Consider the following 12,461-nt stretch of genomic DNA (forward strand, 5'->3'; position numbering starts at 1 on the left):
CTGAAAAATTACGAATACCCCTTTATTATTTGAAAAAATTATTAATACCCTTAATATTTGATAAATTATGTAATTTTTTTGAATGGAAACATAAAAATTAGCAATTTTGTCCTTACTGTATTTTTTTTTCAAAAAAAATATTGAATAGCTGTAGAAAAATCGGAAGAGTTTAATGAAAAAAAATTTCAATTTAGTAAAAAAAGCTTCAATTTCTTTTAAAAATAAATAAAATTAAATTTATAGTCCATAAAAGTATTTTGATTAGTTTATTATAAAGAAAAAAAAATAAAAATTAATGAATTAAACTAACTATTAAATAAAATAAATATTTATAATTATATTAAACTTCAATCAAAGTGGTTGTAATTTAATCTTTAAAAACCATGAATGATACCTTCCCTTGAGAGGAGTTCACAAAAAGAAAAAAAAAAAAAAAGGAAAAAGGGGTCCTCATTAAATAGGGGAAATGCTGCTGTGCTGTTTGACCGTTGTTATTGGGCTGTAGCAAAGTGGGAATCGAGTTTCGAGAAACAGAAACAGAAACAGTGCTGCTGTGCTGACAGTGGATTGGATTTATGTATTGTGGGGGAACAACACTCGCAGTCACAGTCACAGACATCCCAATATCTGCCAAACAACTTGTAAAAAAAGGCTTTGCGGAATCAACAAGTTTTTTCTTAGCTCTATTGCATAAAATTCTCTCAAGTCCGTATTACTATTACCCCCAAACATCGCCTTGCTGACACACTGTCCGACACACACCACCAAAACGCACTCTCTCTCTGAGCGCGAGAGAGAGAGGCCCTTTTTCCCGTACCGAGAGACGTTGGGAAAAGAACGTTGCAAGAGTGGTACAAATTCCTCGGCACAATTTGAATCAGCGTAGAGAAGAATAGGTGCTTCAGCCCTTCAAGAGAGTGGGAGTAAACTGTCTTTCTCATACGGAATACACACACACTGACTGGGAGAGCAAATGGGAAGTGGCTTTGTGCTCCTCTTTGCAAGTTTTCAGCTACTAATGCTTCTTGGTATGTGCCCACATTCCCCTTTTCTCTCTGCCTCTGCTCTGTGTGTGTAACTGAGGCTTTGAACTATACAGTGTGAGCTGAGTTTTTTCCTGTTTCTCGGCTTTGCGTATGTTATGACTATTAACATTGATTATTCTTGTTTTGGTTTTTCATGGGCGTCCATGTTCTTCCCATCTCATTGCTTCTTTCTGGGCTTCTTGTCCTTACTTTCCTAAGCAAACCTGCAGATCTCTTTCTTCCTCAACTTCTATAGCGAGTCTAACCCAAAAATAGCATATCCTGCTGAGTTCTTTTCCCTGAACTGTACATTGTTCGGTACATTCTTATGCATAGGCATACTGATTTCAGGTTCTCCTCCGTCTTTGCTAACTAATGTCCCAATAATTTAGGCTAAGGATTAGTTCAGGTAGTATGTGATAGTGTAGTGAACTTATTAAAGTGGGGGATGCTCTATATCTTGCTGTCATAGTGGTTGAAGCAACCATATGTCAAGGACATATTCCTGTAAGTAGGCAGGCCCAGATATTTAACATTCAGATTGTGTTAATTGCTAAATGTGGACAAAAACAATGTGACATTATTATTTTTCTTTTTGTCAATGGTGCCATTGCAATCCAGCTGTTTTTTTGTTTTTCTGTATTTCTGTGTTGTGCTCTGGATGGAAATTTGCTTTTGTGTTTTCTAGTATGGTTGCTGACAGATGTATTTTTGCTTGTCAACATAGACATGTGAATTTTTCACTTGGCAAATTGACATTTATGATCATTCACCATATTTTGGAGGTTTAATATGTTGTGTAGTTCCTTATCATTCTTTATATGGAATAGTTCATCACAACTTATCTTATGGTACAAATCTTGTATATTTTAGGTGATAATGCTATGTAATTGCTTCAAGTGCATTTCCTTCTTTTTGAAATTTTCCTATCCCCGTTTCACATTCGTCTGAATTTCAGGCAACCTTAGTTCCTCATTGGAGATACCCAATGTTAGAGACTAGTGCAGAAGCTACTGAGAGGAGGACTAGGCACTAGATTATCAGAGGTGGTATAGAGAGTTTAAATTCTTAAATTAGTATGCAGTCACCAAATATTTAACTTTGGATTGCTTTAGTTGATCCCAAAAACCTCTGTGAGATTATAGTCGCACAGGATTTTTACAATGCCATTAACCTTGTTCCTCAATTGCATTTCTTTATTAAACTCATGCCAAGTTTCATGGAACTGTCTTTTTTTTATTTTTTGAGATAGATGACGGTAAGGTCAAAATTATGCTTTTGTTTCTTTGATTATGGCTTCTGGCAAATGTTCAACTCAATTTAAATCCAGGACCGAACATGTTAGGAGTAATAAAATCTTCTAGGCACCTCATGTTTACTGGTTGAAGCATTAAGCACCCTACGATGCTTGGAAACCTGAACTTGAATCACAGTTTTCTAGTTCATATTCTTGTGCACGAGGTATTAATTTCAGGTAACAGCATAGCAGGGGAAAATGGAAACATTTTAGCCAGATTCTTGTTCGAAACAATAAACACAACATGCTTTCTCATGTTCAGGTGTAATATTATTTGATTTGCAGATGAGGTTCCACTGTGTGCACCTGTATTGGTCGATCAGAAACCAAAGTAACAATATGACATCATATATTCTATGAACACTGGAGATAGATGGGGTTATTTATTTTTTATTATTAAAAAATAAAAAATTATTAATATAATTTAATTAAATATACTAATATTATTATAACGAGTCGTGATTTGAATTAAATTTTTTATTAAATAAATTGCTGAGTCGCAATATAAAATCGCGACTTAGCGTTGGATTTTAAAATCACGGCTTGCTGTCGTGATTGATTTGAGATTTTCCATATCACAACAACATTTTGCTGTTGTGAGCATTTTTCTTTTTTTCTTTTTTATTTCATTTAATTAAAATTTTATAAATTAATTTTTAACAATATATTAAAGTCCAAAAAATCATAATATAAAAATTGTATTAATTTAAATAATTACAATTAAGTATACAAATGTAATAGCGTATATTTTTTTGTACAATGGTAAAAAATACAATTGAAGTATACAATTATTCTTGACAACCCTATACCGGCACATCTGATTGTGTAGAAGAATTTCTTCGTTGGGATTGTTGCATTGCACGCGTTTGCGCACAATCCATCTCGTTGTGAATACGTGATGTTTGATTTCGACCTGGGTGGGAAGAGATTTGAATAGTAGTGTCGTGGACCAACTCAAATCCCGGTACATCACGTATTCGCATCTTTTCGCACTCGGGTCGAAATCAAACATCACGTATTCACAATGAGATGGATTGGGCGCAAACGCGTGCAAGGCAACAATCCCAACAAAGAAATTCTTCTACACAATCAGATGTGCCGGTATCGGGTTGTCAAGAATAATTATATACTACATTATACAAAAAAATATACGTTATTATATTTGTATACTTAATTGTAATTATTTAAATTAATACAATTTTAATATTAAGATTTTTTGGACTTTAATATATTATTAAAAAAATTAATTTTATATAATTAATTTATAAAATATTGAATTAAACAAACTAAAAATGCTTACAATAGCAAAATGCTGTCGTGATTTGGAAAATGCCCAAATCAATCATGACTTGCTGTCATGATTTTATATTCCGACGCCACTTGGCAATTTATTATTTAAAAAAATATTTTTTAATTCGAAAATCACGACTCGTTATAATAATATTAGTATATTTAATTAAATTATATTATTATAATTTTTTTATTTTTTAGTAATAAAAAAATAAATTACCCCATGATTCTGGTAGTTCTTTTGCTTTTTCATGATTAAGTCTTCAACATGTTCTGAAACTAGCAATTTCATGACTTGTTCTTGTAGAAACTTTTGAGCTCAGTTGCACGTATATCTGGAGTCGAATGCTTTAGAATCAATCTTTTCAACCTAACAGCATATTCCTTGACCATAGGAAAATGGTTTTTTGAGCATGGAATTCAAAAATTCATTCTAAACAGTACTCTTGTGACAATCAGCTTTGTCGACGATAGCTACTTTTCAGGCAATATAACATGCTGATATGACTGATTGTTTTACTCCAAGATGTTAGTATAACATAATTTGGGAAAGTGCAGACTTATCAGTCAAATGAATGAATATGTATAAGATGTTTTGCATGCTTGTTAGTTTCGACTGTGCATATCTTTTATGCTCAACCTGGCTGAGATGACCAAAGGGCTTGACATGGTTGGTTTTGGTATTAAGGTTTACTGCTAAATAGTTTCCCTTTGTGTGATAGGCATCTGCGAAGGTGGCAAAATTGGAGTATGCTATGGAAGAAACGCGGATGATCTACCCACCCCAGATAAAGCAGTGCAGCTGATCCAACTTCACAACATTAAATACATACGGATATATGATTCCAATATACAGGTTCTCAAGGCATTTGCAAATACAGGAATTGAACTCATGATTGGGATTCCCAACTCAGACTTGTTGGCGTTCTCTCAATTCCAAACAAATGCTGATACGTGGTTAAAGAATAGCATTCTTCCATACTATCCAGCGACAAAAATCACTTACATAACTGTTGGTGCTGAAGTAACCGAAGCTCCCAACAATGTCTCTGCGATGGTAGTTCCTGCAATGCAAAATGTCTTGACATCTCTGAAAAAAGCTGGTCTTCATAGGAAGATTAAAGTCTCTAGTACCCATTCCTTGGGAGTTCTGTCCCGGTCATTCCCACCTTCTGCCGGAGCTTTCAACAGTAAATATGCTTTCTTTCTGAGATCGATGTTGGAATTCCTTGCCGAGAATCAGTCACCATTTATGGTTAACATATACCCTTATTATGCATATAGGGATTCTTCAAGCAACGTGTCGCTAGATTATGCTCTGTTCGAGTCATCTTCTGAAGTTATTGATCCAAATACTGGTTTGCTATATACAAATATGTTTGATGCTCAGATTGATGCGATTAATTTCGCACTCACGGCTTTGAATTTCAGAACTATTGAGATTATGGTTACCGAGACGGGATGGCCTTCCAAAGGATCCCCAAAGGAGACTGGTGCAACTCCCGATAACGCACAAACTTATAATACGAATCTGATCCGTCATGTCATCAATGACACGGGTACTCCGGCGAAGCCAGGAGAGGAAATAGATGTGTACCTCTTCTCATTATTTAATGAGAATCGGAAGCCTGGTTTGGAATCCGAGAGGAACTGGGGTCTATTTTTTCCTGATCAGACAAGTGTTTACAACCTTGATTTCACTGGAAAGGGTGTAGTGGACATGACTATGAATGCAACAAACATCACAGGTTCGAATGGGACAACATGGTGCATTGCGTCACCCACTGCTTCTGATGCTGATCTTAAAAATGGTCTAGATTGGGCCTGCAGTTCCGGAAATGTCGATTGTTCTGCTATTCAGCCAAGCCAGCCTTGCTTTGAGCCTGATAACCTGGCATCTCACGCATCTTATGCATTCAACAGTTACTACCAGCAGAATGGAGCTACAGATATTGCCTGCAGTTTTGGAGGAGCAGGGGTCAGAACAAACAAGAATCCAAGTACGTAATAAAACCTCTGGTGATGCTGACTCTGTAGATAGTATTTGCAATCTGATCCCATATTATATACATATAAATCATAAAACACCAAAATCTAGAAGTTATCCTCCCAATTCAGTGAAATTCTTATACCCACTGGTTGAGAATACACCAACCGTTTGTGGACTGCGCCTATCAACAGTAAGACCTACCTTATGCTGACGTAGCTTAGTCAACACCTTTTGGTTTCTGAAAACTCCGTGCATATAAGAGTTTCCCACTAATCATAGATCTCTAATTATATGTAGAGTGATATTGAACTCCACTTCTGCAGATTTCTCTTGCTTCCCGTTTATCGTCTTTTGGGGAGCATTCATATGCACATGAAACATAGTTTTATTTCTTTTCATCTCTGTTCTTTTTTGGTTTGGTAATTTTTTTTTCATGGATAAGTTTCCTCAAGACAACTCATTTACTTCACCTCTATTCTTTTTATGCAGGCTATGACAGCTGCTTGTACGTGATGTCCGGGTATGCCAAATTTCAGATATAAGCTATTTAAAATTTAAGCATCAACACATTAATTTGTGTAACTGAACTTTTTCTTGGATTTGCAACATAAATTTCACAGAACCAACAAAACAGCCACGGCTAATGCAACGGCCACTCCTTCAAAATCTTCATCATCTGTCGAAGCAGTCTCCATGCTCGTTCTGGGTAGCTTGCTGACAGCCTCATTTGCATTCATGTAATATTTGAGCTACTGGAAAAGATTCTCTCTGGTGGATGAGCATGCAGACTATATTGACAAGCATGAAAAAGCACTTTGGAAATAGAAATTTGCATATGCAAATTGTTCTTATTGTATAGCTATCAAGCCCCCCAGTTTTTGACCAAAAAACCAAAAGTCATGTATGATAGCTCTAGCTCTAGGTTCTTTTGTAGAATGAGAGCATGCAGAGACAAAACTGTATGCTTGAGAAACTAAAGTTTATTAATTGCAATGAGAAAAATGTATGCTTGAGAAATTAAATATATGACAAACCTGTGTGTATCTGCTCTGGTATAGCAGAAATGCTTGTTTTGGTATGGATATCAAGAAAAAGGAGAGCAGGAAATGCCCTCCTCTTAACTTTCATTTTGACCTGTCTGACGGATTCTGGAACCAATCAGGGTGGATCTCCCTTTAGTTGCTACCTTAGTGATAATTTGCTTCAGCTTCACAGCCACTTAGCGTTGCTTCTGATAGATCTTTCTGCATTAGGGAGGATCCAGATCACAAATATAAGAGGAGAAAAAGGCGAGAAAACTTGCAAGAATCGATCTCTCGGTGTGCCAACTTGGTCATACTAATAGTTTGCGGTATTTCTTGATTGTATAACAAATATATTTGATCATATTAGGTTCCGATTATCTTGTTCTTCTGTTCGTTGCAAAGAATAAATCACTGAGCTCGCTTTCCATGAAGGCCACGACATTGAACCTGGTCCTCATCACTTCTATCATTGATAAGGTAAAAAATTGAGAACCCGTTTTGTGTTGAGCAAGAAACTGATTTGGTTCATTGGCAGCCCTCTCTTGATGAATGCTGCCGTGCGTAACTAGAGATATAGGCCAAAAAAGTGTCCATAGAAACAGCTGCAAGCATCTGGCCTATGATCATGGTGCCATGCGTATTAACATGAGAAAGTGTCAGAGAGCTTAGGTCTGAACCAGCATAGTGAACTGAACCCTTTCCCGAGCATCAATCTCAAGAGAAAATTTAGAGAGAGAAAGGAGAGCAACTCAACTCAAATCTACGTTGTTTTATTTCTTCCAGTTGGTCAGTATTTATACAGAGGACCTGCGTTCCAGAAATTATGTAACTAAGTTGTTAACTGGCCGTCTATCTAACAATTGTTGAACAAACGTGTTGTTCTTATCCCTTAACCGCTAAAGTCGTGTTCATAAATAAAGTCGCCATTGCTCTGGTTTGGTGGATTAGCCAAAGGAGGAAGCCGTTGTGTCCAACTCCAGGCCCAGGGGGGAAATTTGCAAGCCGGCTTGCTTCGTGGACTAGATCCTTAATGGAACAGGCCTATACTAGTTATTATATTTATTACTGGCACACCCAAATATGCGTGTAATTAATTTAAAAAATGAATAATATAATTATAATTACTTTCATAATAAATATTTTATAAATAAATAATATTGAAAAGATAAAGGTTGTGAACTATTGCTGAGTAGATCTGATAAGTGTCATAAAAAAAACACGATATTTAATATCATAGTTATACTTGTGTAGTAGTGCAACATTTTCAAACTTACACGATCAGTAGACTGTTATAGGATGATAGGTGTGATAGTGCTCTGAAATGAGCAAGGAGCTCTTCGGCCATCACCTCTTCGATAAGGGGGATTCTTCACTTCAGGCAAGGGGCCTCTTCATTCATTTATGGGCAAAGTTCTAGCATCTCCTGGCGGAGGGTTTGCCAAGCGTTCATAGCCACCTTGCTGGTCTATCTAGAAGGGTGAGATTCATCTTGCTGTTATACAAACGGGTGGTGTAGGAGTCAGCCCGCCATGGCTTCCTTGTCCTAAAACGCCAGTTATGTTAGGATGAGATGTTTGACCTGTTCTTGTATTAATAGCAGGAGTGGGGGGAGGAGACCTTGTAAGAGTTGTGCTAACAGCCTCAACAATGAGCTTGTTAAGTTGTTGGTAGGAGAGCGAGTTGTTTTCAATAGGCAAGATCGATGGATTGTCAGCAAGGGAAGGATCATTGGGATCTCCTTAAATCTATTCTTGCTGTGGAACGACTAATCTAGCTCTAGTAGGAAGGAAAATGTTTCCTTCAAAGGAATCATTATCACATTTATTATCAGAACTAGTCATTTCTCATGCCTTTCGCTCAAGATTTGCCACAAAAAGGGTCAATGATGCGTATCAAGGTCTAATAGCACCACCAGAATAAAAAATTTTCCTGAAAATTCTAAAATTATCAAAAGACTAATCTACAAAACAATAATTAGCATTTCTATACATAAGTCAGTAAAATATTTGATAAAATAGAGTAAAGGAAACTTGAGTAGATGTGAGATCATGGAGAGATAAATAACGTGATCAAAGATTGGAGTATTTGAGTATAAAAAATAGAAATAAAATCCATATATAGAGTGCAAAAGTATAGCAAGAACCAGTATAGCCTTGTTGTTACAGAAGCAAAATGAGTTGAATGAACTTAATTTACCTTTTGGACTTACCTTAGACCTTATTTATAGTAGCAACTTTGGAGAGATATTAGGATGAGTTGGTGTTATGTGACTTGGAATCTTCGGGATATCTATTTTGTGGCAATGATGGTTATTCAATATTTAAACTATCTCCTAAGAAATATGTCAGTTTTAAGTAATTCTACCGAGTAACTGTGCATATAGGAGAGGTAATTACTTGCTACTTCCAACAATCGGATCCAGGATACTATAAGGTCCTTGCTGGCACTCTTTTTAGGGTGACGTGTGGAATACAACTAATATGACGACCTTGCTGTTTGGTAACAAACCTACTAATATGAGTTTTGTTTGTAGGCGTTTCCGCCTTAACAGGGTAGTTGGATTGGGCTGACCAACCTGAGGTTCTTCCTGCTTGAAAACTGTGCTTGGATCAATAAGGTTTGGGTTTATCGGGCTGAGTGAATGAGGGTCTTTTAACTTGTTTTGGGTTTGGACTTGATTTGGCCATTAGGCTTAGAAAAATATTTATGGGGATATCAATATTATGAAATATATAAATGAGAAATATAATATATTTATATATGCATGCATGCATGAAGTGTATATGTCATATCATAATATACAAAAGATGATAATAAAAATAAGGACAAGTTCAGTCAAAAACCATATATAGTAAATAGAAGTGGAAGAGCCTCTCCTTTCGTTTTAAACAACCCTAAATGAAAGGAGCTGGAATTCTTTGTTATTTATTTCAATATCTACTGCTTTTGTGCCAACCCTTAGAAGGAAGAACATTGAGGTAGGAAGGAACTCCAGGATTTACGATTTAGGAGATTTTCCACACCGATTTTTTGACATGCTAGATGCTCTTTGGAAAGCGCAACACCTCATTCTCAGTTATGCCAGCTCACCTCACGCCTTTTGGGCTTCATGGGCCCAGCTAGGACTCGAGTAAGGCACTGCCTTCCCCTTGATTACCAAATGCAACTGCCTTAGCAACCAGTCAAGAGCAGACTAATTCGAATGCTTTCCTACCGCTCAGGGGAATTAGCTACCTATCCATTCGTTTGTTTAGCCTAATTACTCAAGTCTTTCGTTCTTACCTTCCGATTAGGAAGTTCTATTGCTTATCATGTACATTTATAAGGAATACCTAGGACTTTTTGGGTGACATCAGGGGGTGGGATCGGCAATGGTAACCATCAGCACAATTAGATAAGGGGTCCAACCCCCTTGCTATATATCTTTACACATTAATACATAAAAAAAAAATATAATTTCACCTTTATAAAAATAATATTAGTTACAAAATTTTTTAATGATCTACAATAATTAGTTAGAACATAAAATATCATTTTTTATTAAATATGTTAAATTTACTAACAAATTAAAACCAATTTTAAAGATATTAAATATAATTTTTCAAATTGAGGTTTATATGTACGTCAATATTCATAAAAGAGGGGTGTAATTATCCTTAAAAATGAAAACAAAAAAATAAACTTCGGCCGAGCCTACTTCGGTCCCTAGGCTCATTTCTCTCTGCTGGCCCTAGGTGGACCATTATAGCGCCAGCGCTGTAAGCCCATAACAAAGCTTTTGCAACAACTGGCGTTAGTGGTCACTTTACTAAACCTCATGTCGAAATTAGAAAATACAAGGCCGGCAAAAAATTATATCAAATCCAATTCTTTACCCGCAAAGGTATCAATAAAATTTGAACATCCATCGGAAGAACCACCAAAAATACATAATTTACTCACATGGAATCATAACAGTTTTCATAACCAGAAAATGCAAAAACAAGCCCTGTTTAAATTTGAGGCAGAGAGACCATCTATCACTTCTGAAACACCAAACTCTTCTTGTCATAACCAAGAACCCACAACTCCAAATACCGTATAAAGGACGACATCACTGCAAAAAGGAAGTCAGCAAGTGCAAGGTTAATGGCCAAAGATCTTATTACAATTTGTAGCGAAGGTCATGCTAAAGGACAATACTTACCAAACAATTAAAGACCCTGTTCAATAAGATAGTCGCCAATCTTCTCCACAACCATGTTGCACTGGCCTGGAGTCATTGGCTCATCATAGATGCCAATGATCAAGGCCAGATTGGTTTTTTTAACTGTAGCACCACCGGATCCCTATGCCAAAACAAATTTCATATTTATTTGAAAAAAGTAAAACTAACTTACAACAACAGGCTGTGATACATGTCGTCTTGAAAGCTAAGAAAGATATCAGATTGCAATACCTTCTTCCCTCGGATGACAGCACCAGGCTCGCCTTGAATCACCATGTATTTAGTGCCCCCGATGTACAATCCAGTGGGAGCTAATGTACCCGGATTGTCAAAGTCATTCATGATAGCTGTTACCTCCTCACCCTTGAACTACCAGTATTGATTTCAAACATGAAAGAAAAAATAGCATCAGTTACTAAAAGACCAAAATATTGAATTCGGACAGCAAGCACATGAAAAATCTACTGCATCTGAAACTGGATTTTGTATTTCTTTCCAAACAATTGTTTCTTTTGCTAGTACTTTTAGCATAGAGTTATGTGTACCTACTGTTTGCCATAAACTTCATCAGAAGTTCCGAGTAAAATGGGAAAAAGGATAAATAGATAATAATGATATATACAGAACCTGGCCAAAAAAACTAGTCTTAATAAACCTGCAATGAAAACATACTAATACCCGATGAGCAATTCATACAAGCAAAGGATAGTACTCAATTGGTCACTGTGCTGATAATTAGAATCAAAGACTTCACAGATCATAATGATGACCTAATAGTTCTATGCAACCTTAAACGGCTACCAATACGATGAGATGCTGATAAACCGAAATAAAAGACTTGATCAATTAAAACCCGACAACTTAGCAAAACCAACTGCAAAATCATCTATTACTGGATCAGGCCACTTTGAATACTAAAATCAAATCGTATAAGATCAAAATTGGAACAATCAGCTACAAACTACTGGATCTCCCCAGTCAGATCAAGTCAACCAGCCTACAATCGTAAACCAAGCATTCGTCCATCAGATCCGCAACTCCAAGCAAATAAAATAAACAAAAAACAGATAACACAACGATTAGAGTGCAAGAAAAATGAAAAAAGAGTTGATTAATTAAAATCGCGACTGTAACTGAACAAAAATATTCTACATAGATGGATCGAACTACTCTTGATACTAAATCAAACTCACATACAAAAGAAGAATCGAGACAACCAATTTCAAACCCCCGGATATCCCAACTCAGATCAAGCTCAAACGTAGTAAAATCAAGGTAAAGCAAACGTCCATCCATCAGATCCGAAAATTCAAGCAAATAAACTGAACACGAAAACAGTAAATACTGATTAAAGGTCAATGCAAACAAAGAAAACCTGAGGAAAGTTGGAGCTCTGCGCCCAAACGCTGCCGTCATGGCCAACGATGGCGGCGGCGGTGAGGTGGCAGCCGTCGATGTCTGCCATCAAGTGGTCGTCTATGTAAGATTGCCACGACATCGTTCCGTTAGTGAAAGAGAGAGAGAGAGAAAAATCGAAGACCAGTGAGGTTTGTAGGAAGAGAGAGAGAGAGAGAGAGGGTTTGATGATAGCGTGAAAACAACGGAAATGAAGAATGGTGCGGTAGAC

The 12,461-nt window shown here is 36.5% G+C and overlaps 2 protein-coding genes across 2 annotated transcripts; one reads left to right on the plus strand and one right to left on the minus strand.

The window, feature by feature from the left end:
• Positions 1 to 721: 721 nt before the first annotated feature.
• LOC105162035 (glucan endo-1,3-beta-glucosidase 13) lies at positions 722 to 6,635 on the plus strand. The gene is made up of 4 exons (XM_011079937.3): positions 722 to 1,028; positions 4,335 to 5,612; positions 6,092 to 6,122; positions 6,223 to 6,635. Exons 1-4 carry the CDS (start codon positions 974 to 976, stop codon positions 6,341 to 6,343), a joined length of 1,485 nt encoding a protein of 494 aa, XP_011078239.1. The 5' UTR covers positions 722 to 973; the 3' UTR covers positions 6,344 to 6,635.
• Positions 6,636 to 10,479: 3,844 nt separating this feature from the next.
• LOC105162034 (profilin-3) lies at positions 10,480 to 12,461 on the minus strand. Its single transcript, XM_011079936.3, has 4 exons — positions 12,210 to 12,461; positions 11,066 to 11,203; positions 10,814 to 10,955; positions 10,480 to 10,723 (listed from the first exon to the last, which is right to left on the minus strand). Exons 1-3 carry the CDS (start codon positions 12,330 to 12,332, stop codon positions 10,821 to 10,823), a joined length of 396 nt encoding a protein of 131 aa, XP_011078238.1. The 5' UTR covers positions 12,333 to 12,461; the 3' UTR covers positions 10,480 to 10,723; positions 10,814 to 10,820.

The sequence above is a fragment of the Sesamum indicum genome, linkage group LG5 (genome assembly GCF_026168435.1).
Source record: "Sesamum indicum cultivar Baizhima isolate 11 linkage group LG5, ASM2616843v1, whole genome shotgun sequence".
Lineage (NCBI taxonomy): Eukaryota > Viridiplantae > Streptophyta > Magnoliopsida > Lamiales > Pedaliaceae > Sesamum > Sesamum indicum.